The sequence below is a fragment of the Musa acuminata genome, chromosome BXJ1-7, assembly GCF_036884655.1.
Source record: "Musa acuminata AAA Group cultivar baxijiao chromosome BXJ1-7, Cavendish_Baxijiao_AAA, whole genome shotgun sequence".
Lineage (NCBI taxonomy): Eukaryota > Viridiplantae > Streptophyta > Magnoliopsida > Zingiberales > Musaceae > Musa > Musa acuminata.
In genome coordinates this window covers 38810426-38834695 of record NC_088333.1, presented here as the reverse complement: position 1 = coordinate 38834695, position 24270 = coordinate 38810426, and the positions used below count along the sequence as shown (strand labels likewise).

Genomic DNA, 24270 nt, shown 5'->3' with positions numbered 1-24270 from the left:
CACTTAACAAGGATCCAATAAAACGAACGCATTACAATCTGCATCATCTGTGAATAAAACGGGAGGTCCAGCTCTTAGGTCATCACCATCTCATGCATCAGTATTGGAAGAGTGGACGACAACCTTTGATGAAACATGCAGAACTCGATAACTCTGACCACCTTCAGCCCTGGAGCTCTCGTTGTCAGGCTCATGACTTGCTGCAAAATTTGGCTTTGGTCTGTTGGTGATCACTCCGTCCTAGGACTTTTATTTGTCATATGGACAATTCTATCACCAAAACAACACCTTCAAACAATAGTAGTACACAACGCCCTCTTAGAATAGTGAGGACTAACATCGAGACTGCAGTCCAAAGAGGGTGGGGTTCCAATGAATGAATGAACTGAATGTCTATGGGGTGTGATAATTAAACAAAAGCCAACCGGAGCCAAAAAGTCAATTACAACAAAGTCGCGTCACCAGTAGAGATGGGTTCAATTATGTGAACAGGGTCAAGACATCCCTCCTGTATCCCCTAACTATCAACATCCTCGGCACGTTCTCAACCAACAGATCCATGTACTCCATGTAGAAGTAGGCAGGGTGGTTCAGAGGTGGTGGTGGGAGGCTGACGAGAACAACCGCTGCCATCCTCGAGTATCTGAGTATAGTTGAGTTCAACTTCAGGGTGGTGTAAAGGAACTTATCGACCTGTTGCTCGTTGACCACCACCTGCTTTCCGTCGGCCATCAGGGGCATCCCTTCTTTTCTGGCCGTCTCCTTCATGTCAGCAAGGTAGGAAGCAATTCGGCGTTGTGCACCGGTGAATGCCTCCACCGAATCATCCTGTTGTTGAACCCCAGTGTCAATGTGTGACTCCCATGACTTCATCGTTATAACAATCACCTCAGCCTGCATGCGCAGGTCATAGAGGAACTTCTTGACATCAGCCTTCAGCTCTTCAGCCTCTGTGTCCTCTTCAGCAATGCAGAAGACCTGAATCTTGCAGCTTTCGAAACTCTCTTTTGTTAGAAGTAGCTGAGATAGGAGAAGCATAAGGCCCCCATCCCTCACAATCCAATAGAGGTCAATTGTCCCGAATTGTCTCTGATATTCACCGGGCCATTCATCAAGGCCCTTGACGATCACAACAGCCTTGTTTGCGATAATGCAATCATTAATAATGCTGACAAAGGTAGATGGAATCTGGGTGAGGTTTTCGCGCCGCCAAATCTCAGGGTATCGCATGACTACAATATTAGGCTTAAGGTTGCCTAGTCCCATGGTCTGTACAATGCCACGGAAGCCATCAGACATCGTGGGAGCAACTACTATCTCAGCTACCCCTTCACAGCGTTTGTAGTCTATGTAAGTGCTCAACTGACGGCAAGCTGTCTTGGCATCCTCAGCCAATTCATGATAGTCGCCATCGATAATTGAAACAAAGATCGACATCCCACGTCCTTTCTTTTTCATGCAATTGGCAAAATCTGCAAGCTTTGGATGACAAGGAACATTTTCTGGCAGCTTTCCCCATGGTCGGCAGAAGATGAGAGGAATAGGGTACCAATTTTTAGGGTGAACCTGATTTGCTGCAAGACGGGATAGATATAATAAGTTCATCATGAGATATAAGACATCCAAACCAGATTCATAACCAAATTCTTCCACGGTAATCAGTGAACACTTGACAGTTCTTATATGTGCACAGAGTGTAAATAGTTGCCAATATGGCAGCTTAAAACCTAGAGATAATCAGGGATAAGACTGGCAAGTTAAAGGCAAAATTTAATATTTTGAGTTACCCAATAGCATACGTCACTAAGCAGAGAAATGTTATGATATATGTATATATGTAGAAAACATCAGAAAATGAAATAGGGAATGTTAGCTAAGAAGCAATAGTGAAACCGACACAGCACAGGATAGGAAGACTGGAAGAGGGGAGTGTTTCTTGGTTGATCCTCACATTAATTACTACAAGTTCTCGAAGGATCATTTGAGGTGCCTCATGACATGCATCGACATCTATCATAGTAATATCGAAAATTTTAAAACATGTTCTTTTTTGTCAGGACATGTTTGTGAAGTGTGTGTGTTCAATCTAAAGATTAGATTTATTTTGTAATTCGACACATCCTGTATGCAGAATTTGAGTCTAAAGGCTAATGTTATGGTGCATCATTGCATACTGTACTTTGTCTCACATATTGTTGTTACTAAATAATACAGTTCCATGGTGTACCGAGCAATCATCGACAAACATTATATTTCTTCAAATCATCAAAAGAGTGGCATAACATATAGGCATACCTCCTAATGACCGAAGACTGCGGAGAGCTAGCTGAAAATAGGCACTCTTGAAACCATCTCCCCAATCTCCAGCCTTCCCTTTTATGCTCACATAGTAGTATATGAGGCTAGCAAGGGCCAGAGACACCACAGTGAATGACCAGGAGATGAGGAACATGATCACTGCATGGATAAAAAATATCTTAGATACATAGCAATTTAGTGGACAAAAACACTACTCCATTCAAGTTCTACAGCTCTGATTTTCAACTGTTAAGATTCAGCATCTTATATATTTATTTTGTAAATATCCCAAAAAAAAAAAAAGTACTACATGAAGAAAAATACAGCTTAGGAATCTAGACATGCCTTACTGAATGCTCTTAGCCATGCCTCGAGCTAGCTCAAGATATTAGTTATACTGTTCCACCTTTAGCAGGCCCATACAAATTCTGGCATTATGCCATCGTTAATGTTTTAACCATTGATATCAGATCATTAATGTGACTAAGAAAATTTTCATCTCTTGTCTAGCAAGTCCTTGTATGGCATAATGATCTTTTGCACAACTGCTTACAACCTGATAAACAAAAGCGTAATGAAGTCTATGGGCATCAGAAAATTGTCCACAAGGCAAGTACAATTTCCTTCATCATTTGGAATACAAAGAAATAATTGAGTGATACATCCATCAATGTCAATTGTCAAATAATAATAGAAAATATTTAAATATTCACTATCCAAGGAAAATGAAACCTACACTGTAGGCTATTTAAATGTAAGTTATATTTATACTTGCTGCTTCCATATTTAATAAGTTGGTACACAAATGCCCAACTGGATTGTAATATTCTTAACAAAATAAAGAGTTGTCAAAATAAATAAGATGTAAAGTTCTTAACAAGAGAAAAATTACAAGAGAAAAATAAACTAATTACAAGTTATTTTCTAAAAATGAATGTCCAACAGTATTAAAGAAAGCTTCTCAATGACATCTTACAATTGATATTCTAAGAACTACGTACCAACTCATAGATTAAGAAAATGAAGTGATATCTAGGTAACTAGACTTATTGTTACTAAATTAACAAATGATTTCAATATATGGTTATAATACAGCCATCTAATCCGAAGCAGCCTTTTTAAAAGATTGATCAATAATCTAGGTGCAGAACAAAATAAGTGGTGGTTTTAGTGAAAATAATACATTAGATATATCTGAGCAAGGATTCCAGTGGCTAAGTCCTTAATATCTACCAGACCATGGATACTGGCAAAAAGTAGTATATATTTAACAGTGAGTTGATAATAGAAACACTTATGACAAATGCTGTCAGGAGGTGTATTGGTAAATCATGACACCAATTTTGTGTAACACATACACACGCTTGAAATCTCTAAATAAAGGTTTCTCGTTAATTTTAATTCTACCATGCCTAGCATCTCCTGTTCTGACAAAACGGAATCAATAATGTGCCTGTACCTGAAACATCAGTTTATAACACAACCAAAAGAAAAACCAATTGCTATCATATAAATGACATAATTATCAGCATAACAAAGGTCCAACAAATAATAATAATTTATATCAAATATCCAGAATTTCCCACATTTTTCTCCTGTCATATCCACATATTCTTTTCCTAATTGTTCTGCGAACCAGCTTAAGAACTGGCCCTAGATTTGCTTACTTTTGCCTGTATGCTACACCTTAGTCTAGCATAGATACTTCCATTTTGGTATGGTTGGCATGACTTATACATATTTATAATTTGGACACACTTCAATATCTAGCTAGCTTTATGAAATATATGATATAAAATGCAGTGGTGATGGCAACATACCAATGCAAATTAATGCACCAAGAAGCGAGAGCATCCAATGGTGAAAATTCCATCTAGGGCGCCAGCTAGGAGCATCGAGAAGATCAAGAAGGAAGCAAGATAAATTAACTCCCGCATAACATAGAAGGAAGAACATAGTTATAGTGGGTGTGATTAGGTCAAGGTTCCCAATCACGACACAGACAATACAAATAAAGGCAGTAAAGAGAGTTGCCAAATGAGGTTCCCCGCCTTCTGTGACCTTGAAATAATTAAGAACAGGGAGAATGTCATCATTTGCTATGGCTGCAAGCAAGCGTGGTGCACCTGTCAAAGTCTGTAATGCTGCACCTAAAGTGGAGAGAACAATTCCAAGATATATAATTGCTGGAAGAGGCCAAGCAACCTCAGCAGTCAGAAGCCTGCACAGAAGTTCTAAATCATGAACTCAAACAAAGAAATACAACATAGCAAGTAACTTCAAAAGTAGATGCTGCCAAAAGATCAAAAGTCAGAGCCAATGGACAAGAAATCAACTGTTGCTTATATCTGGAAACAGTTTTCTGTTAGTTTATGCAAATGTTTTTGTCAAAAGATTGCACCAAACATACGCAGAAAGAACCTTCTGAAATTGTTTGTTGAAACTTGAAAGGATTCCACAAATTCTAACCTTAAAAGCTCAACGAACTATATGAAGCATGTATAGGAAAAAAAGTAATGCAAGGATACATTTATAGAATCATTGACAAAATGACTTGTCTACTGACAAATAGAAGTGAATCTTGGGGATGGATGTTGATGTAAATAAGTTGCAAACATGGTTTACACCTCTGAGAAATGATGGGTTTAATGGAGTAAAGGAAATGATAGAGGAGTTCCAAGAGAAACAGTAATAAAGAGAGAGAGAGAGAGAGAGAGAGAGAGAGAGAGGAGTGTTGAATTAAACACTGAACAAAAATGAAACTTCAATTTACCATACCATTCTGGCCAAAATCATTACTTCAAGTTGGTATGCATTAAAAATCAATTAAAATATAAGTTTCATTCAAACAAGTCTCCCATACGATAGATACAGGGTGTTCTATGATTAAATGCGAACAACCAGAACAATCCTTGCTTTAGAAGGTGTGCATGCCTTGCTTCGAGTTGTATTAATGATTAAGAATCTAATTTATCGAGAATCAATAGGATTTTATTAAGTTGTTAAGACTCGAGTTTTGAGAGTTCTTAATGTATTTCTCTTAAGAGAAACTTCTACCATATGTTTTGCCTATTAAAACATCCTAACTCAATTGGGATCAAGATCCTTGGGGGAAAACTGATTATTAAATTGATGATTAAGTTAATCATATATTTTTTCTTTTACAAGGTTTAAGTATTTCTCTTGTTTTGTCTATTTCTCTACTTCGCTAGTTCCTCAATGTTCAGTAGAATGATAATTTCTTCCAACTGTCCGTTCAACACATCATTCAATAACTTCTGCTGCTCCTAACAGCAAACATCAGTCTACGGTAAGGTGTATCATGCTGATTTATGTCAGACCTATCTACTAACAAAACATATGACCAAGCCATCTTTCTGGCATTCTGTGTAAGCTATTGCTGCAATCCTAATTGGTGGAGGCACCAGATAATCATAAAGAAGCAGCAGCATGATTTGGTGGTGGTGCCAAAGTACAGTACACATTCAGATCAGAGAAAAGTTGGACAAAGAAGCACAATTCACAGAAATTTATAGCCAGTGTGTAAATTATGATCACTCAAAGGAATGAAAAGATAGAGAGAAAATAATGTGGGTACCGGTTTGTCAGTAACTCTTCTCTGGTGGCCAAAGCTCCAAATAGTAATACTGATATCAAATACAAAAAAGAGGTGGTAAGTGTTGCAGCTAGTGTTCCAAGAGGTATAGAACGTTGTGTATCCTTTAATGATGCAGATCGGTTTGAACCAGCCATGATTCCTGTTACAGCTGGAAAGAATAGACCCACCAGTGCACTACGGAAGGATAGAAAATTTCAGAATGGATATAAGAACAAAGTTAAAACAATAAACTATATATATCAAGCTGCAGGAATGTGTCTTGGCTCATTCCAAGGCATATGTCAACACCTGTTGTTACTATTACATTTTCCCAAATCAAACACAATCAACTAGCAAATGTAATATTTTCTGTTTCAAAATTGAATAAAATGTAACCCAAATGTTTTGACTTGCAGATAGTTCCAATTTTATCGAAGGTCATCAATTGCACTGATACTAAGTGAATAATAACACACACACACATATGCAGTCAAGGCTTACTTAAAATTCCAATATATAGGTCCTTCTGCATCAGGTATTCCAGCATTTGTAGTACGCTGATAAGCAGAACTCCAATTATCTTTGAATGTTTGTGATCTCAACCCCGTTATGCCACCTGTGGCAGACTCCAAAAAGGGAGCAACATATGAATGAGATGCCACAAAATAATTAAAGTTCAGGTATACCACTTCATGGAAAGTGAAGACCAGAAAGACTGAACCTTAAATTAGGAATATAAAATCATATAAAAAAGGTATTTAATAAAGGGATCTTACTTGAAGCATTACTCCTTGGAGCTGAAAATACCCCAATGAATATGCAGAAAAGTGAAAACAGGACAGGTATTAAGAAAGCTGGAGCTACCCTGTTTATAATCTTGACACCGCCAAATACGATAAAGCAGAGAAGAATAGTCACAATAACTCCATAGACTTGCAAGTCATGCAAGCTTGGAGTATATACAATTGTTGTTACTTCAGATATTGTACCATTAGTTGCTGTGCTATTGGTGACAAGTATTACAGAATCTGAAAAGAAAACACGCCAAGGAATACCATTTAACATGGATTTGCTGATAAGCAATAATAAAGTGAATGAACATTCATGAAAGCTGTACAATGCATTAAAAAGAAAATAAATCCTGAATACAACATTGCACCTAAATTGCAGCAATTAAAGTTTGCAAACAAATATTTTTAAAGATCGTTTTAATGGAAAAATTAACATCATTGCTAACACAGTAAGAGAAATGTCATGAATCTCAACAACGTCACTGCCCCTTTGCAAACTCCCACTGTTGTTTCCTCTAGAGTGGTGAACATTTTATCATATCAGTGATAAATGTACATTGTATAACATCTGTACAAGGAATATTTTCATCTTTTATTCCTCACAGCTCATGTGGCATTTATCAAAGGATTCACCCTGATGAAACCGAGATGGCTAAGATTTGAATATCGTGACTACATAGTGATCATCAACTTAAAGTTTGCTCGACCGATCATCTGTTAGGTGGTGTTTCATAACTTACGAGTTTCTTACTACTCTGATTTGAACTGCCAAACATCAGAATTCATGGAAAATGGATATTATCAGTGTGCATATCACATTCAAATTGCAAATTGGTCTCCGCTATTGTGCCTTGGCATGTCATCAAGCACATGGCCGAAACAATATAGTGCAGCACAATAAAACAGAGTACCCTTCATGCACTACCACACCAGCAATGTTCCAGATGTGTGATGTTATAAAAGGAATGAATAATACCCTTAAAGGTGTAATGCTTGATGGTCTTTACTATCTCATACCTCCACTTATAGTCCGCTGACAACATGATTAACTATCCAAGACCATACAACTGTTTTTTGGGTAAAAAAACATTTAAATAGTATACAATTCTTTGACTTTTGATGTACGACATTGCATGTTCCTTTAGGTGAGTTCAGAGTTCGAAAGCAGATTGAATGCAAAGGTGATTCATGCATGCTAATAAAACTATAAGATAAGAGTATTATTTAAAATTAAAAAATCAAGCCTCAAAAAAAAAAAAACAACAACACATGACGCAGATGTTATAACCTTTTCCTTGCTAATCTATACATATTTCATGTTGACATAGAACTGCCATTATCCTACGAATTCTTCATGACAAACTTATCGGTGATCTGCCATTATCCTGTATAACTGCCAGTAGCACCTCACCGGTCATCTGGCATGTCCAATCTCATGGTTTGCTCTACAAAAACTAGATCCCCAGACTACCAAAATTTTCCAACACCAAAATCTTGAGATGTTTCTAAATCTAAGTTTTTCTTTTCTCAATGCAAATAAGTCCAATTGTCATTGGTACAAGTTGTATTTCCTGGTCCAATAAATTTGCCAGTACATGGACCAGTCCAAACCAAATGGTACACCCATTACAGGGTTGCTATAGGGTGGTACAGGATCTATTCCGAGCAGTTTCTTTCTTTTTTTTTCAGTCATATTTTAAGTTTTTTTCCAAACCAATTATGTACTTCAAACACTTGGTTCACTGCTATGGACCGGTACCATACAGATCTGAGTTTTGATCGGTACAGTACATGGCACAACCATCCAAGTAGCTCACCTGTGAAGAAGCCAGCACTTGGCACAGCATCTAAGAAGGTTTCAACAGCTCCCAAGACATACCTGAAACAATTAAAGTGTTAATAACAACTAAATTTCTGATAATCGGCTACCAAATTGGCACAGAGGTAAGACAACTTGCATCCAATGTCCAAATCTGAGAGGTAAGATGTATACTTTAAATACACATGAATAAAAAGAAAGAGATATATGGCTTAACCGTTCTCATGGCACCACTTAAATGGAATCAGCTCCTCTCTATTCATAGAGCATGTAGTTCATATTCTTTGAACATTTCCTAGTGTTCTTCCCTCATCTTAAAAGTGCAGCAGTTGCTACCTCCAGCTTGTCACCAAGACAACCATTCTTCTGTTGTTATCATACTCATGCATGTCAAAGTCCAAATAATCAGCGATATTATATTTTTCTATTACGTACCATCCTGTTTGTCCTATTATGATTCATTGAGGCATGAATCCTTCCTTATTTTCTTGAAGTACCTTTCTCTTATTTTATGTGGACTCTTTTGATCTCTTCTTGATATATGCCCCAGTTAAGAACTTTTTTCATTTTGGCACTAATTGGCCATCTAATTTATGTTTCATTTATTGATTTCATGTTGAGAGTAAGCTTTGGCACCACAATAAGATTGCTTCTCCTGGCTACACACACACACATTTGTTACAAGCAAAATTAATGCTGCTAGCTGTGAAAACAGATAAAACATTGTTAAAATCTTTATCTGCATCCATAACCTAAGTGTTTCAATGTATACTAATATGTAAACTACTAAGTTCTTGAAAAGTAGTGTCGTTGTCAATCTAGATGTAATTTAATAAGTACAAATAGTAATCCACTATATTTTAAGCAGAACAATGCTGCTAGCTACAACAATAGATAACATATTGTTAGAATCTTAATCTGCATTAAATATAAAACATACGTGTGTGTATATATATATGATTGTCCAATAAACACATAGAAAGTCATGAGACAATGATTGTACTCATCTTGGTCATTGTATATGGCTAGAAGCAAGGTTTGATGTACAGCCTGAAACGAGCGGTACATGTCTGTCTGCCAGCTGACCAGTACACAGACCTGCCCGTTTCAGACAATACACAGAAAATTGGCTGGTATCGGTCAGTTTGGGTGGTGTATTGGGTCAAATCTGGCCCTAACAGTCAAACTGAACGTTGGGGCATCTTTTTGGAGCTTTAAATCCCCTCCTCCCCCTTTCTCACTCACTTACATTCACTCACTATCTCACAGTCACTTGTGACTAAAGTTCCTAATCAGCTAGTAGTGATAATCAAGCTCTAGATTAGATTAGTGATTAATGTTCTTAGTTGAAAAGAAAATTTCAATTTTCCTCCTTATAACATAAGTTTTTTTATGCATTTAAGGCTTAGATACAATTTATTCTTACCTATATGTAATTTATATACCAATAAATTAGGAGGGAAAACCCCTAAAAAAGAGTTTTCTGAGATTCTGGTCATTTTTAAAAAAAACCAGTACATACAGACGCACCGACATATATACTTTGGTACTGATCTGTATGTACTGGTCCATGCAGTGACCGATACACCCGGTTGGCTAGAAGTATGAACAAAGTGCAAGCAGAATGTAAATGTCAGCATGCCCAAAAGAATGAATGCGTGAAAAAACCTGATTAGAATTCATATAATACTGTGGTGACTTGGAAAGTGCTCATTAGAAATTGATATTTGACAGTGATGCTCTTACAGAGATAGTGCCATATAACTAGAGTAAAATCATCTGATAGCAGTTAACACAAAAAAGTGAAAAAAAAAAGCATTTAAGAAAAGGACTAAAATTTTCCAGCTTCAGTTCATCTGGACATCCAAACAAGGCAGAATTCAATATATTATGTAAATTAGTAAACAAAATTCAGTGTAACTTCACCTGATCCATTTCCCCTTAATGCGCATTTAAGAGCTTAGGGTTAATATCCATTTCAAGTATTTCAATCAAGTCAAATTATCTTATTAGCATTTGTTACAGTACAAATTGAAATCAAGAAAACATAATTTTAAATTTAAGCAAAATAATGAAAGGGAATCCATTAGATATCACATCTAGCAAATGACATCAAGTTCCTAACTAGGTAAATATAACAATATACATGCAGGTTTTTCATCAAAATTTTGCAGCTTAAGCTCATCTAAGGGGAGAATAGGATTTCAAAATTATATTGACCTTGAAAAAGCCAAGATGAATGGAAAACAATTTTTTTATAATTTCATTTCTAAGTAACCTAGGCCAAAATAATCAAACAACAAGTTTTTGTTTGGCTTTCCAAAGATGTCCCTATTTTCATAAAGAAACTAGAATGAACAATGCTAACATTATTCAAAAAGGAATTGATTTCTTAAACAAATATGGCATATTATAGAGGAGGTGATGTATAACACGGTAGAGAAATAGAGAGAGAGAGAGAGAGGAGTGAGATTAGTGATTATAGAGGAGAGAAATGATAGAAGAATAAAGATGCAATTCTTTTTTATTCAAATATGAAGTGTTTCATCCATTTGACAAGCTCCACTATTTATAGAGTTTAGGAACCTTTATACAGTTTATGTAGACAATGATTCTCAAGAGTAACCTCATAGGGAACTTGTATACCTTTAAAAACACAAAATATAACTTCTAAGAGACCTAAACAGCTTTAAAACAACTTATCACAGCTGAGAAGAAAAAAAAGAGTATAGTAGAGTCTCAAGGTTAACACCTAGAAAGACCAAAAGACTCTTCATTTTTCTACGCAACTCTTAAAGTTTCTATGTCAGAAAATTGACGACATTTTGTTAATTTCTTTGCCTAGAACAAACCCCTCTAAAATCCTTTATATACCTTGGTTCTCCATCAGAAGGATTTGAAAAAATTGATCAGCATGAACACCGTAATGATTGCCTCTAAATCTTAGTATTTGCAATGTGGATTATGTTGAAACCCACACAAAAAAAAGCAACAGCTCTCTTGCAAAAAGGAGCATAATTAAAGATGCCATTCAGATGTTTAATCTAAGAAATGAGTTAACAGACAGATCAGAATATGCAAACAGAAGACCAGCACAGTAATATAAAAAAATTGACAAAAGGCAGACTTACATAGCACCAGCAACTGCATTACCAAGGAAGAAGCATAACCCGATACTAACTCCAACTTCTGGACCCAGAGCACGACCAATGAGATAATATGGCCCTCCACCCTGAATGTACAAAGTATGAGAATATAGTCTAATCCATAACTGAGCTGATATGCTGGAAAGCTAGTAACAAGAGTTCCTTAGATCACCACATTAACTACTTATAAATTCAGCACAGTTAAGCCCATAAAAAATGTAACTCAGTATCCAAGGCATTATAGCATATTCTGTTTGATGTTTAGGTTGACTTTCATGGTCTGGCAAGTTATGAAGGCCAGATTAATTTGTCAGTTCTCAACCATGATCAACTGCGAAGACTTGGTCTGACTTAATTAATAATTTGTAATAGCTAGAAAAGAATATTCACTAGAAGCATCCAAAGTAGTGGTTATGGTTACAAGCATATTGTTAGCAGCTTTCCCAACTGGTAGTTTCAAGTCCAGTGATTTCAAAAGCGCTAGGCACCAAAAGGCGCCAAGGTCCAAAAACGCCCGAGGCGCTAGGCGCTCGCCCGAGCGAAGCGAGGCGCTAAAATATAAAAATATAAAATATAATTAATAAATATAATTATTTAAAATTTTAAATAAAAATATAAAAATATATAATATAATTAATAAATATAATCACATTAACAATATAAACCTGCTGATGGAGAAATGAGGAAGCAGCGGCGAGCGGCGGCAGCAGCGGTGGCAGCAACGGCGGCGGCGGCAACGGCAGCGGTAGCGGGAAAGGGAAAGGGAGCGGAAGGCGCGAGCAGCGGGAGGCGCGAGCAGCAGGAAGGCTCGCGGGAGGGCTCGCAGGAGGCGAGAGGGCTCGCGGGAGGCGCGAGCAGCGGGAGGGCTCGAGGGAGGCGCGAGCAGCAGGAAGGCTCGCAGGAGACGCGAGCAGCGAGAGGGCTCGCGGGAGGCGCGAGCAGCGGGAAGGCTCGCGGGAGGCGCGAGCAGCGACAGCGGCGAGCAGCGGCAGCGAGCGACGAGATCGCGATCGGGATCGGGATCGGGATCGGGATCGAGAGCGGCAGCGGCAGCAGGTTAGTGTTGGGTTAGGGTTAGGGTTAGGGTTGGGGTTATATCGGTTTAGTTGGTTCGATTGAACCAACTAACAACCGAACCAGACCTAAAATTCTGGTTCGGTTTACCCAGGCGCTCGCCCGAAGCGCCCAGCGCCTGGGCTCGGGCGAGCGCCCAGCGCCTGGGCTCGGGCGAGCGCCCAGGCGGCGCCTGTTTGAAGCGCGCCGCCTGGGACATTAGCGAGGCGCTCGGGCCTCGCCTCGCCTCGCCCGAGCGCCTAGGCGAGCGCCCGAGCGCCTTTTGCAATCACTACTTTCAACCATTCCAAAAAAAGACTACAGATCAGAAAACTCTATAAGTGACAGCCAAACTTAACAGGTCTACATCCCAAAATTAAAACAATGGATGTCTTGGAAACATACCTAAACAGTTCTCAACCAACAAAATTCATAACCAACAATAATGTTTACCTTCATTGCCCCATTTGTTGCGATTGCACTTAAAGATATTCCTGTTAGAAAGGTGCAAGACCCACAGAATGCAACCAATAAAAGAGACTCACCAATGCCAGCCATACCCACAATCCTACAGAAACAATAACCAGATATAACTAAGTTTGAAGGAAAATGAAGAGAATGAAATTGTGAAGAGTGACAGAATTATGACAATGATCAACAAAGACCAAAGATAACAAATACATAGTCAACAACACAACAGGATCAGTGACAGGTCCAATTTAATTTGTTTGTAAAGGGATCGGATCTCAAAAATATGAATATCCGTTCAAATTGATCTTTGCTACAAAGACACTTCTTCAATATTGTCTCATGTAGCTGCCTAGATGTGTAGGTGATCCATGCTGATGCTTTTTAAGTTTTAACCAACTCCACCTTGTAGGCACAAGGCCAGATTACTGCAAATGTAGGCACGAGGCTTTCACCAATTTTGCTGCACATTCTGCCAACGCAAGATCTGGAGAGGATTAACATATACAACCATACCTATAACTTATTGGAAGTGCTTAGATGGGGTTTACAAGGTCGCATAAGTCCTTAAAGATCAATTTTGTCTCCTATACAATCATTTATATCATTACAAACAATCATTACAAAAAAGTAATATAATTTAACTAAAAATTAATCATTAGAAGGATAATTATCACTTTGAGTAATGCAATATGAAAATGTACTATAATTTATAATAATTAGAATTAATCTACAAACTTTTACAGCGAACAATGAGAACAATGAACATATTTTTTGCTTAATTATGCATATTTTCAAACTATGATGAATACATTATTTATGTTATTCATCTACTTTTCCCTTGGTCCTACTATAATTTTTGTTAATATTTTAAGAAGCACTTTCCAACAAGAATCTGGAAATGATACATTGAATGAGGACTAAACAAGCCTTATGACTATAATTAAAATGGCCAAAAAGAAACAACAGTGATGAAAAATCCATCTCGCATAATAACATAAAAGTTAATGAAAGAGGAACACATACAATAAAGTGTGTCTTCATAAACAAAGGACCAAAATTATAATATATAAAATATAAGATTTAGTTATTCAAGTATAAGAATTTAAATGATTTAATACTGACAAAAATATATTTAAACATTTTTTTAAAATAATTGTTATATTTGTTTCCACATTCTTTTACTCTCCTTCCTTTTCTTTTTCTCCTCCTCTTCTCTCTCCTCTTTTTCTTCTCCTTTCACAAACAAAGGAAGGCCAAGATATGTTGTACGATGATGTTATGATTGGTGATTTAAATAGGCGCTCGGGACTCGCCTAAGCGCTCGGGCGAGGCGAGGCGAGGCTAAGCTCGAGTGCCTTGTGTGTGCACTAGGCGACGCACTTCAATGAGGCACTGCTTGGGCGCTGACCCAAACACAGTCGCTGGGCACTTCAGGCGAGCGCTCGATTTAATTAGGCGAATCGAACCGGTTTAAGGCTGGTTCGGTTCATAATTTTTTACCTCAAAAGCCACGCTTCATGCCCGCGCGACCAGGAACCCTAGTGTTGCTTCTGCCTCCGCTGTTGACGCCTTTTGTCGTTGCCTTCACTGCAAACGCAACGGATCGAGCCTTCCTCTATTGTTAATGAACGAGTCTGACGGTTCCCGTAGCTTCCTTTCGTTGTCGCTTCCTTCCACTGTTGTGGGAGCTGCGGTCCTCTCCCACCGGCAGACGCCATCTGGAGTTTCCATCGCTACCGCTGTTGCTGTCTGTACCTTTCGCCGCTGTCCGCAGCTTCCATCGTTGTTGCTACTGCTGTCCGCAGCTTCCCTCGCTGCCACTATTGTTGTCCATAACTTCCACCGCTGCAGCTGCTGTCATTCGTAGCGCTGCCGCAACTATCTTAAACTAATCCTCCGTTGCCACTGTTATCTCCCTCTGTTACTGTTAACATTTTTTCTCCCCCTTCCAACTTTAAGTAATATACTATTAATAGTATATTTTTAATTTAATATCATATTTTTAATTTAAATAATTATATTTTTAATTATATTATATATTTTTATATTTTAATATTTTAGAGAATATTTTTTCCTCCCCCTCTAAATTAAGTAATATACCGTTAACAATATATTTTTAATTTAATATCACATTTTTATTTAAATAATTATATATTTAATTATATTATATATTTTTATATTTTAATATTTCAGAACGCCTCGCTTCACTCAGGCAAGCGCTGCTCGCTAGCCTAGCGCCTCGAACGTTTTGGGACCATGGGACCATGGCACCTTTTGGAGCCTAGTGTTTTTTTAAATCACTGGTTATAATATGTGTCGGATTAGATCTGACATTACAGCATACAAATCCCATTATTTCTGTAAAATCACCTCTCTCTCTCTCTCTCTCTCTCTCTCTCTTTGTGTGTGTGTGTGTGTAAGAATTGGTGACTTTCAGCCTCCATAGGATAAATCTGGATGAATTAGGCTGAGATGGTCGGTGCCTGCCTAAGTCTAGCCAAATTTTGACTGCTTCCAATCAATTATAATTACTGAATTAGCAAGGTACAATTACTCCAATACTTGGATTCACAGGTTCATTAGCCGAGAAATCCTTTTTATATTGATATGGTAATCATTTGCTTCGACGAAGCTTTTATAAGGTAAAAAAAAGTAGTCAAAGTGTGCTGTACTTCACCAGGAAAAACGGATATAGTATATGATTCCCAGGATGTTCTGCAAACAAGGTACAAAAACACCCATCAAGGTTCCCAACTTAAGGCCAGCAACCTGCAGACAAAAATCAAGTCCAAAATATATGTTAGTAACAGTATAATCGTATGTTACTTGTAGTCAAAGCAATCACCTTAATATTTGGCAATGAGAGATAAAACTGTACAACAGAAACTTATGCAAAAAGGTGGTATGCTCAATATATCGCAATTTTCAAATTGTTGCTTTTGATGATTCTTCTGCTATTGCTTCCTTGCTCAAGATCCAAAAACTGCGACAAATCTATCACAAGAAGAAGGCCTAGGTAAAGGTAAAGAAACTAATTGGTTGTATCAATATCCTCCCATAACCATCATCATGATGAAAGACTTCAACCTATTTTCTATTAAAACAAGGTGCACTATGATAATTAAAGAAAGTCACCTCATTTAGAGCACCTAGCAGCTTTCTTACCTCTAAATCAATCATTGTTCTGACTTCTGAGTCTTCTGACCATGTCTTGCGTTAGTAAACCATTTTATTTTCTTACCATCATTTGTAATTCTTGCAGCTTTCTTGTATAAAACAAATATTTTTCTAGTTTTTGTTTGAGAGTAATTTACTAGCTGTCTTCCCTAGTTAGTTTTTGTTATGTAAATGATTATCCTAGCCAAGAGTAATTTAATCTACTAGGCTATCCCTGTGGTAACCATCCTCTGCCATTCAGAAAGACCAACTTTCCTTGAAGATTACATGCCTCGTTAACGTGAACTGAATAAGGTGGAGCACAGGATTGACTTTAAGAAGGGCTCATGAAATCATCTCTGACCCACAAAAATAAACAAATCAGTGGATCACAAATTACTCAAAAGCACAAGCTTAGAGGTCGGACACATATTCTTGATGTTGGCAACCAAGCCAGGACTATCCTAGCAATTTTGACAGGGATCTCTAATTCCTTGAACCAAGGTTCGTCGTCTCGTACCAACCAGGTGTATCGATCTGACGAGGGAACAATACGTACTGAATACTCAAAGAGAAAGGAGGCGTGGAAGGAAGGAATAGATGGCGGTGGAGGAAGAGGAGGAAGGAGGAAGGAAGAAGAGAACACAGTGGAGGAAGAGGAAGGAAGAAGAGGAGGTTACGGAGGAAGAGGAAGGAGAAAGAGAACGGAGGTGAAGGAGAAGATGAAGCATACCCAAAATCAACAACAGATGACAGAATGCGGGCAACAGCAGCGGCTTGCAGGTGTGTGTCCAGGGAAGAGGCTTGTGTTCATGTGAAATATTTTTTTCTCTTACTTTTTATTGGATTGACCAGACCATCAAAACAGGGGCAGTACACAGAACGGTTCACACTCGAACCAGTATATACCACCCATTTTGTACCGATCCGAGAGAAGCTGCAGTCCATGCCTCGAACAATCAATTAAATTGAAGACAGTTTACAACAGCATTTATAGAGTATAACAGTTTCACTCATTGTTAACCTTCATCATCTTCAAACTGTCCTACTACTTTTTATAATTTCTCCAGTTAACAAAATTAGAACACAATAGTTTGGCCATTAAGTCGATTTATCCCAGAAAATAGAAATTCTATACTCTAGATTCAACTTTTGACTAGATAAGCCTGAACTTATCCAAATAGACAACTAAATCACAACTTGGATATTGCAAGTATTCTTACCGAAAATAACATGAAATTTTATGAAAAGAGATCTTCTACTATAACAAATATAAAGACCACACAACTAAGGTTCACCATACCACAATGTACCGCTCGATACATACCGATCGAATAGGGGATTAGTATGGGTGGTAAATACCAGTCTATTGGTACATCCCACCGTACCGTGTTGTCACGGACTTAACTGGAATTATCTAAGTCGTGAGGCACCCTTACGGCAAAGTCACAGACTTAGCTAGAGTTACCTAAGTCGTGAAGCACCCTTACGCCAACTCCTCGGACTTCATTGGGATTGCCGAAGTCATGAGACGACCTTGTAACATATGCATCCGCAAAGGGTCAGCCTAGTTGCAACCTTGTATAAGTCCCGAAGGACCTGCGAAACAAAAAGTTGATTAGTTTGAAAACAAGCGACAGACAAATCCCGACGTCCCACGAAGAGGAAAGTTTTACAAACAATTCAACGAGCACCTTAAGTGGAAGAGAGAAAAGAGAGGAAGGAGAAAACAAGGACTTTAGAAGGTAGAACGAACAGTTGCAAGTCCGCAAACAACTGCTCATCGGGTATCGAGCGCGAAGGCAAATTTCTGTCAAGTTAACGTACGAACTTATGAAGATTGTTCAACGCCCGACACTATACCGAAGCCCCAACCAGCCCTGTGCCACCCGGGGGGTTCTAGGGTGCTAAGATGGCTGACGTTTTACGTGCAATTGCGGTCTACAGAAAACAAGTCGTGGCCCGCGAAAACGAAACCATTTTGGGGCAGTTTGGCCCAGCGTGGCGAGCGGTTGCACTGCAGCGCTGCGAACTGTCGTTGCTTACATTTTCTAAACAAAAACACACAAAACCAACGTAAAATATGCTGCCATGTCTCTGTACAAGCATGCAACAGCGATGAACGATTCGTTGAACGAAGTTGTTGCGGGTGCGCAACGACCGTTCGTGACAATGTGTCGGTACATTGATATGTACCAGACCGATGGTTGGTCGATACACCGATACAGACCGATAAGGCAAACCATGCACACAACTAGAGTTTTTTTGCATTCACATCATCACAGTAGTTGAATTATTGCCTCTATATATTCTTATGTTTTACATTTGAAGTAAGAGAAAAAAAATTACTAAGATAACAATGAAATAACATCACAGAAGAATTTAACTCCATATATAGGGTACCCTAATCAATGCTCTAAGATTAACTCTATATGTTTATTAAGGCTGATCCAGATTTCTATATATTGGTAATGAGGCAAAGCATAGAGTATAAGTTGGAAAATGCATGAGGAGGTGATAGGAAGTTATCAACATTTCATGCATGTGTAACTTCTGCAAGCAAGTTGATAAAGTTTTTCAACTAAACAAAAACAAATACAGAGTAGCTGTAACCAAAAACCCAGCAAATGTACCTTTGGGCTCCCAATAGTAATGGAAATGTCCTCACCATCCCTTGGACTTGAGGGTGTTGGGATCTGTTCTCCTGTCATACTGTAATGATTCAATTAATTAAAAATTGAAGAAAAGATATCCAGACTGTATCTTTTTACATTAAACCAACTGTACCATACTGGCCAAACTGGGTCGTGGTATGCCAGTATCATAGTATATTATCTAGATACTGAGTTGAACTACTACTTAAGTATCTATTTGAAGTCTGTGTTGGTGTCATAGCAACCAATACATACTTGTCGAGCACATAACCAGTACGGTTCTGGGGAGAGCCAACATAGTGACTTTTCCGTGACTTAAACCTCAACAAATATATAATATAAGTATCGGACTATAATATGACTTCAACCAACAGACCAAAGAAACACATCTCATTATGAGTTTAAGAAGAGCATGAATTACACAATTTCACCGGCCATGAAAGAAATGAAAGAAAAAACTAAAAATTGAATGAAAAAAGTAAAGAATTAAAGATGAAAAAATGATCACTTACCTTTTGAGTCCCAATTTGTTAACAAGAGAATCAAAACCAAATAATTCCAATTTTGATTCCCTCTGAGAGTTATTCAATTCATCATGGCCATTAGAAGGTCCCTCCATTGGATTGGGAACATTCTCTGATTGTGACGGAATCCTAATTTTCCTACAATAAATATAAAAAAATTGTTATTTTGTCAGCCTTGTGCCAGTAAAGTAGTATAACAAAATAAGTGATGCTAGGAAAATAAACAGCAAAAGAAAAGGTAAATACATTGTAGAACATTTTCTTTTAAAAATTCCAATATATAAATTTAAAAGCCATATTTAATCAATTATATTAGTATACCTGAAATAGTAAGAAAATCCTGTATTTGAGACAAGGAATAGAAATTTCAGACAGAACCATATAGCAAATAAAAGAAATAGAAGAACTCATATAGAAGTACCCTGTTAGCACCGTAAAAGTCACACTTGCATTCACTTGATTGGTGGAATTGGAGGACCGAGCCAAGTTATGAGCCAAGCAAAACCTCAACAATCAAGTGTTAATCCTAATAGAACTCTAGATTGAAGTTTTACGAAAATTTAATAATATCCTTTTAAATGGATGCCAACCAAAATTGATCTTAGTAATGAAATTCTTCTTTAAGCATAAATGCAACAGGCACGTGTTCATTCCTGAACCAAGAGAGCTTAGAGATGCAGGCATCATTACTAATATTTCCTCTAGTATAGAAGTGTGACAAGTTCAAAATTATGAAAATTCATGCAGCTGACATGCATTGCCCCTTATCCTATGGAGACCAGAACTCTTGCTGCTCCCACAATAACATGCACCTTGATAGACTGTGTTCCCATATTATGTAGAGAACTGATAAAAATAGAACTCTTTTTACAGTTTCAAGCAAATAAAAGAAAGAATAAAACATAACCAACCGAAACAAAAGATCATGAAAACTAATACTTACATGAAACAAGAGACTCAAATAATGTAAAAAATATTTAAAAAAAAATTCAAATAAGGAACTCACTGTTTTGGCATCTCAGTAGGAGGTCCAGACTCCATGGAAGTCATTTGGACAATGGATTGTTCATGGGAAACCACCGGCCTGTACTGCCGTCCACCATGTGAAGGCATTTCCTCATCTGCACTCTCGATTTCACCATTGTCCATGGTCAACTAATTTATTGATAGTTTATCAAATCCTGTGGCACATCAACAGAATCAGGATAATTGAAACCTATTCATATCAGCAACAAATTGTAATTATTTTTAGTAAGCACAAAGAGACATGCATTGCAGTGAAATATAACACCACGTCAAAATCAAGAATTCAGCAGTCCCATGCCACCCATCTGTCACCCACCCGATAACATGCAGCTCCTATTGGAGACCTGTCGAATGTGCATTGTAGCTACATTATCAAAGTCCTGCCTGAGGCAAACAAAGGCATGAGATGCACTGAGGCTCAATCTTGATGCATCACCTTATCAGAGGGCTATAGCATATGAAAGCCTATACTGACCTTATTCACCTTTTCAAAAGGCTATAGCATATGAAAGGAATGCATCTGTGAAATCATATGCATGCTATTTTCTTTACAGCATAATATTTTCTTAACCTAAATGAATGCATGTGTATAACATAGAATAATAGTGCAAAGACATTCATCTTGGAAAATCAGAGGTTTGTTTTGAATTTCATTTTGAAATTGCTCTTTTCTTTGAATTTTTTTTACCCACCTCATGGAGGAGTTATTCGATCTATTGAGTCACTCGAGTAATGAAGTATGATTTGGATATAACCAAATTATCCAAATGCATGATTTGGAAAATGCTAAAACATAATCGATAAATATGTCAATTTAAAACAAAAGATATATGAAATAAATTTAGAATATTAAATTTTCACTAACTCGTTAAACGCTTTATATATTTTCTTGTTCTCTAAACAAATAAGGTAGTCCTCCTAGAGACCGAAAAAATAAATTAAAAAAAAGACAAAAAAAAAAATTTACACAGATATAAATCGTATGTTATATCCTACTGGCGGAAAAAAAAAAACAAAAGAAAGACTTGGAAAAGAAGGTGCTTTGCATGGACATATAAATATTTTCTACACTCTTTGGTGGGCATCAGGTAAGACAACTAAGATTTTGCTATACCTTGGCTAATAAAGACATTTTCAAAAACAATGAAAGAATGGTTTAAAATACCAGACAAACTAATACATACCCACTGATATTAAACAGTCCGATTGCCCTTTTTTAATTCAAATCACCAATTGCATCCGATTGCACCTTCATGCTTCTGAGTTGTTGCATATTTAGTCTTGGCCATGTAAGTACTAGTATAGTTTTTAGCAACATGACTCTGTCCAGAGCATGATAGCACACATGTGGGGGCAACTCGTACCGGAGGATATGTAGCACGAGTACAACAAAACATGTTATAGAATAAATTTACCGATCATTCTACCCACGCTAAGGCATTAAGGCCTCTCAGAGACTAGGGCTACTTGCTCTGAAGTTAAATCGGGCTAAACATGACTCCTGTGAAACAGTGAGAGTTACAATTGAAGTATTTGTTTGTTGCAGAAGTAGACTCTGAAAAACTTAAATTTCAAAGAGTTTTGTTGTCTGTTATGGCATAAGTGATCAATAGAAGGGACAATGCCTTAGTGTCCAATAAAAAATGAACTAGATTGAAACAACAGAGCAAAAATGCCCATTAAGTGTGCACCTAATCATACTTCCATTGACAATAAGCAAAAGTTACCACTACAATAAAGAAAATAAAGTAACAGTATAAACTTTTCAACCATATCATGCTTTTGCCTTTCGACCCCAAGCCCAGTCATTTCTCTTGGTAGCTGTTTTATATTTTGAGGGCTTAATCTCCCTCGGACATACCAGTAGGTGAAAAGGGATATTTAGCTCAATCTTCTTATTTATAATTAACATCTTTTGGAGCTCACACTAATACTATCTCACAAGCAGAGCTGACCTGCACTTTCTCGATGGGTCAGGCCAAGCTCTTTCCTGACTATTTGACCTGACCAAGGAAGAGGCAAGAGAAAGAATAGCTACAGCTTATAGATTACTCAATTCTCAATTTGCAATTTAGTATGCATGCCATACTTACGTGATTGCATATATTCTATGACTCAGCTTGTTTAGAACCATTATCCTCCACCTATCACCCACAATGGTCCATGACTTCCAAGAGGTTCTTTAAAAATATATACACAAATAGCTATAAACTGTAGGTACTAAGTCATTAAAACTAGAAACTGCTACCAAAATCTTAACAATCAAGAATATGGAAATATTACATAAAATAGCTCCATAAAGCATGGAACAAAACATTATAAATAACATAATGTACAGATAAAACGTTCAAACATGTTTGGTAGCTTACCATGAGTGTCATCTTGATTAGTGGAATAATAATAAGAAAATCCTAGCTAGGTGATTATTCTTTAGACCTATGAGACCTTTAATGTCCTAGGTGTTCCATTTTTACTACCTCATTCGTAAATTAAGATTGTTAGACTTCCTTCGTGAGACGCAAGATCTTTCTTCAGACAGTATCATGTTCTTGCATATTCTTTAAACAGTTGGTCCTTCATTGGATATCCCGGAGGATTTGGGGTTTAGGTTAGCTCAACAAGATCAGCCGGTCCGGATCTGGATCGACATCTGACGGCACGAGATTCTTTATATTAAAAGAAAAGAAAATGGGTATCAAGCTTCGCCTTCATTTCTTCTTCCCGGTGAAGAAAGAACCAAAAGAAAACCAAGAAAAGGGAAGAGAAAGAAGACTCACTGTTGAAACCACCAGAAGATCGCCGACGCCCCTCCCTCTGACTCGGAATTCCTCCTCGGATCTCCGCCGCCACTAGCGAGCACGCCTTCCGCTTCTTCCCCGTTATTCAGATCCCGGGAACCCCAGTGCCGCCGCTCTCTTTGTCGGCGGCCTCGTGGCGAGGATCGGGCGGAGTCCCGGCGGGAAAGGACCGAGCCCTCGCTGAGTCGGTGGGGGGCGGGGGAACTCGGGAACGGGAGCCGGAAGAGGAGAGAGGAATTGGACTTACGGAGACCCGTGTGCGGATGCGCGTCTTAGAGCAGCATCCTAAAGAAACGCCGACGCGGTTCCCTCAAGAACCTGACCGGACCCGTCTGGACCGATTCAGATGGCGGTGGACGATTAATCGGACGGGAAAGGACCTTTCGATATGGTTTGACTCGATTAACGACCGAATTAAATTAATCGATTATATCAATCTTTAAAATTCGTGTGAGGACGGATCTTGACTCACATCTTGTATGATCAAGAATCGACGTCTCGGTTTGTCACACTGCGGGGTTAAATTATTTTCAGATTTAAGATTGTATAATATCAATCGATGTCCTCGTCCACTATGGAGGTTGGAAATCTTGTGCACCGGATGGTACTATTTTTGGGTCGATGCGTCCATCATAGTTTGTATAGGTCAAATTTGGGAGTTTTCTTAATCCATAAGGCCTGTGATTTGGGAACTTAGGGCTTAAGAAATTGTGCCGATAAAACGGGTGACACATAAGAAAGTCTTTATAGTGGTTTCCCCCCAAGACGTGTATGATCTAACAAAAAAATGGTGCAAGGCTTTGCTAGAGTTGTAATATTATAATGAGGCAAGATGAGCAGAGTTTGGAAGTCTATGTGAATCTGACCAATAGCTTTTTAGTTGCTAGATGAGTCGAGAGATGGGAAATGGTGGCATAATAAGTTATAGTCTTATTA

At 37.9% G+C, this 24270-nt stretch overlaps 1 protein-coding gene across 2 annotated transcripts; it reads right to left on the bottom strand.

Moving 5' to 3' along the window:
* Positions 1-377: 377 nt before the first annotated feature.
* On the bottom strand, positions 378-23689 carry LOC135584678 (cation-chloride cotransporter 1-like). 2 transcript variants are annotated; one of them, XM_065192805.1, is made up of 14 exons: positions 23314-23689; positions 20517-20691; positions 19499-19648; positions 18966-19044; positions 15854-15945; positions 13159-13273; positions 11638-11738; positions 8505-8566; positions 6673-6924; positions 6398-6512; positions 5897-6091; positions 4119-4519; positions 2296-2457; positions 378-1574 (listed from the first exon to the last, which is right to left on the bottom strand). In XM_065192805.1, the coding sequence occupies exons 2-14, from the start codon at positions 20657-20659 to the stop codon at positions 481-483; spliced, it is 2961 nt and encodes a 986-aa protein (XP_065048877.1). In that variant the 5' UTR covers positions 20660-20691; positions 23314-23689; the 3' UTR covers positions 378-480. The 2 variants fall into 2 exon arrangements, with proteins under 2 accessions (XP_065048877.1, XP_065048878.1); XM_065192806.1 differs by lacking the exon at positions 23314-23689 and adding an exon at positions 20782-20859.
* Positions 23690-24270: the final 581 nt, after the last annotated feature.

Coding starts and splice junctions, on each gene's coding strand:
- LOC135584678 (XM_065192805.1), bottom strand. CDS start 20,659: ATGGACAATGGTGAAATCGAGAGTGCAGATGAGGAAATGCCTTCACAT. Junction 6,513..6,672: donor TCCAAGGAGTAATGCTTCAA/GTAAGATCCCTT, acceptor AGTCTGCCACAG/GTGGCATAACGGGGTTGAGA. Junction 1,575..2,295: donor CAGTCTTCGGTCATTAGGAG/GTATGCCTATAT, acceptor CCCGTCTTGCAG/CAAATCAGGTTCACCCTAAA.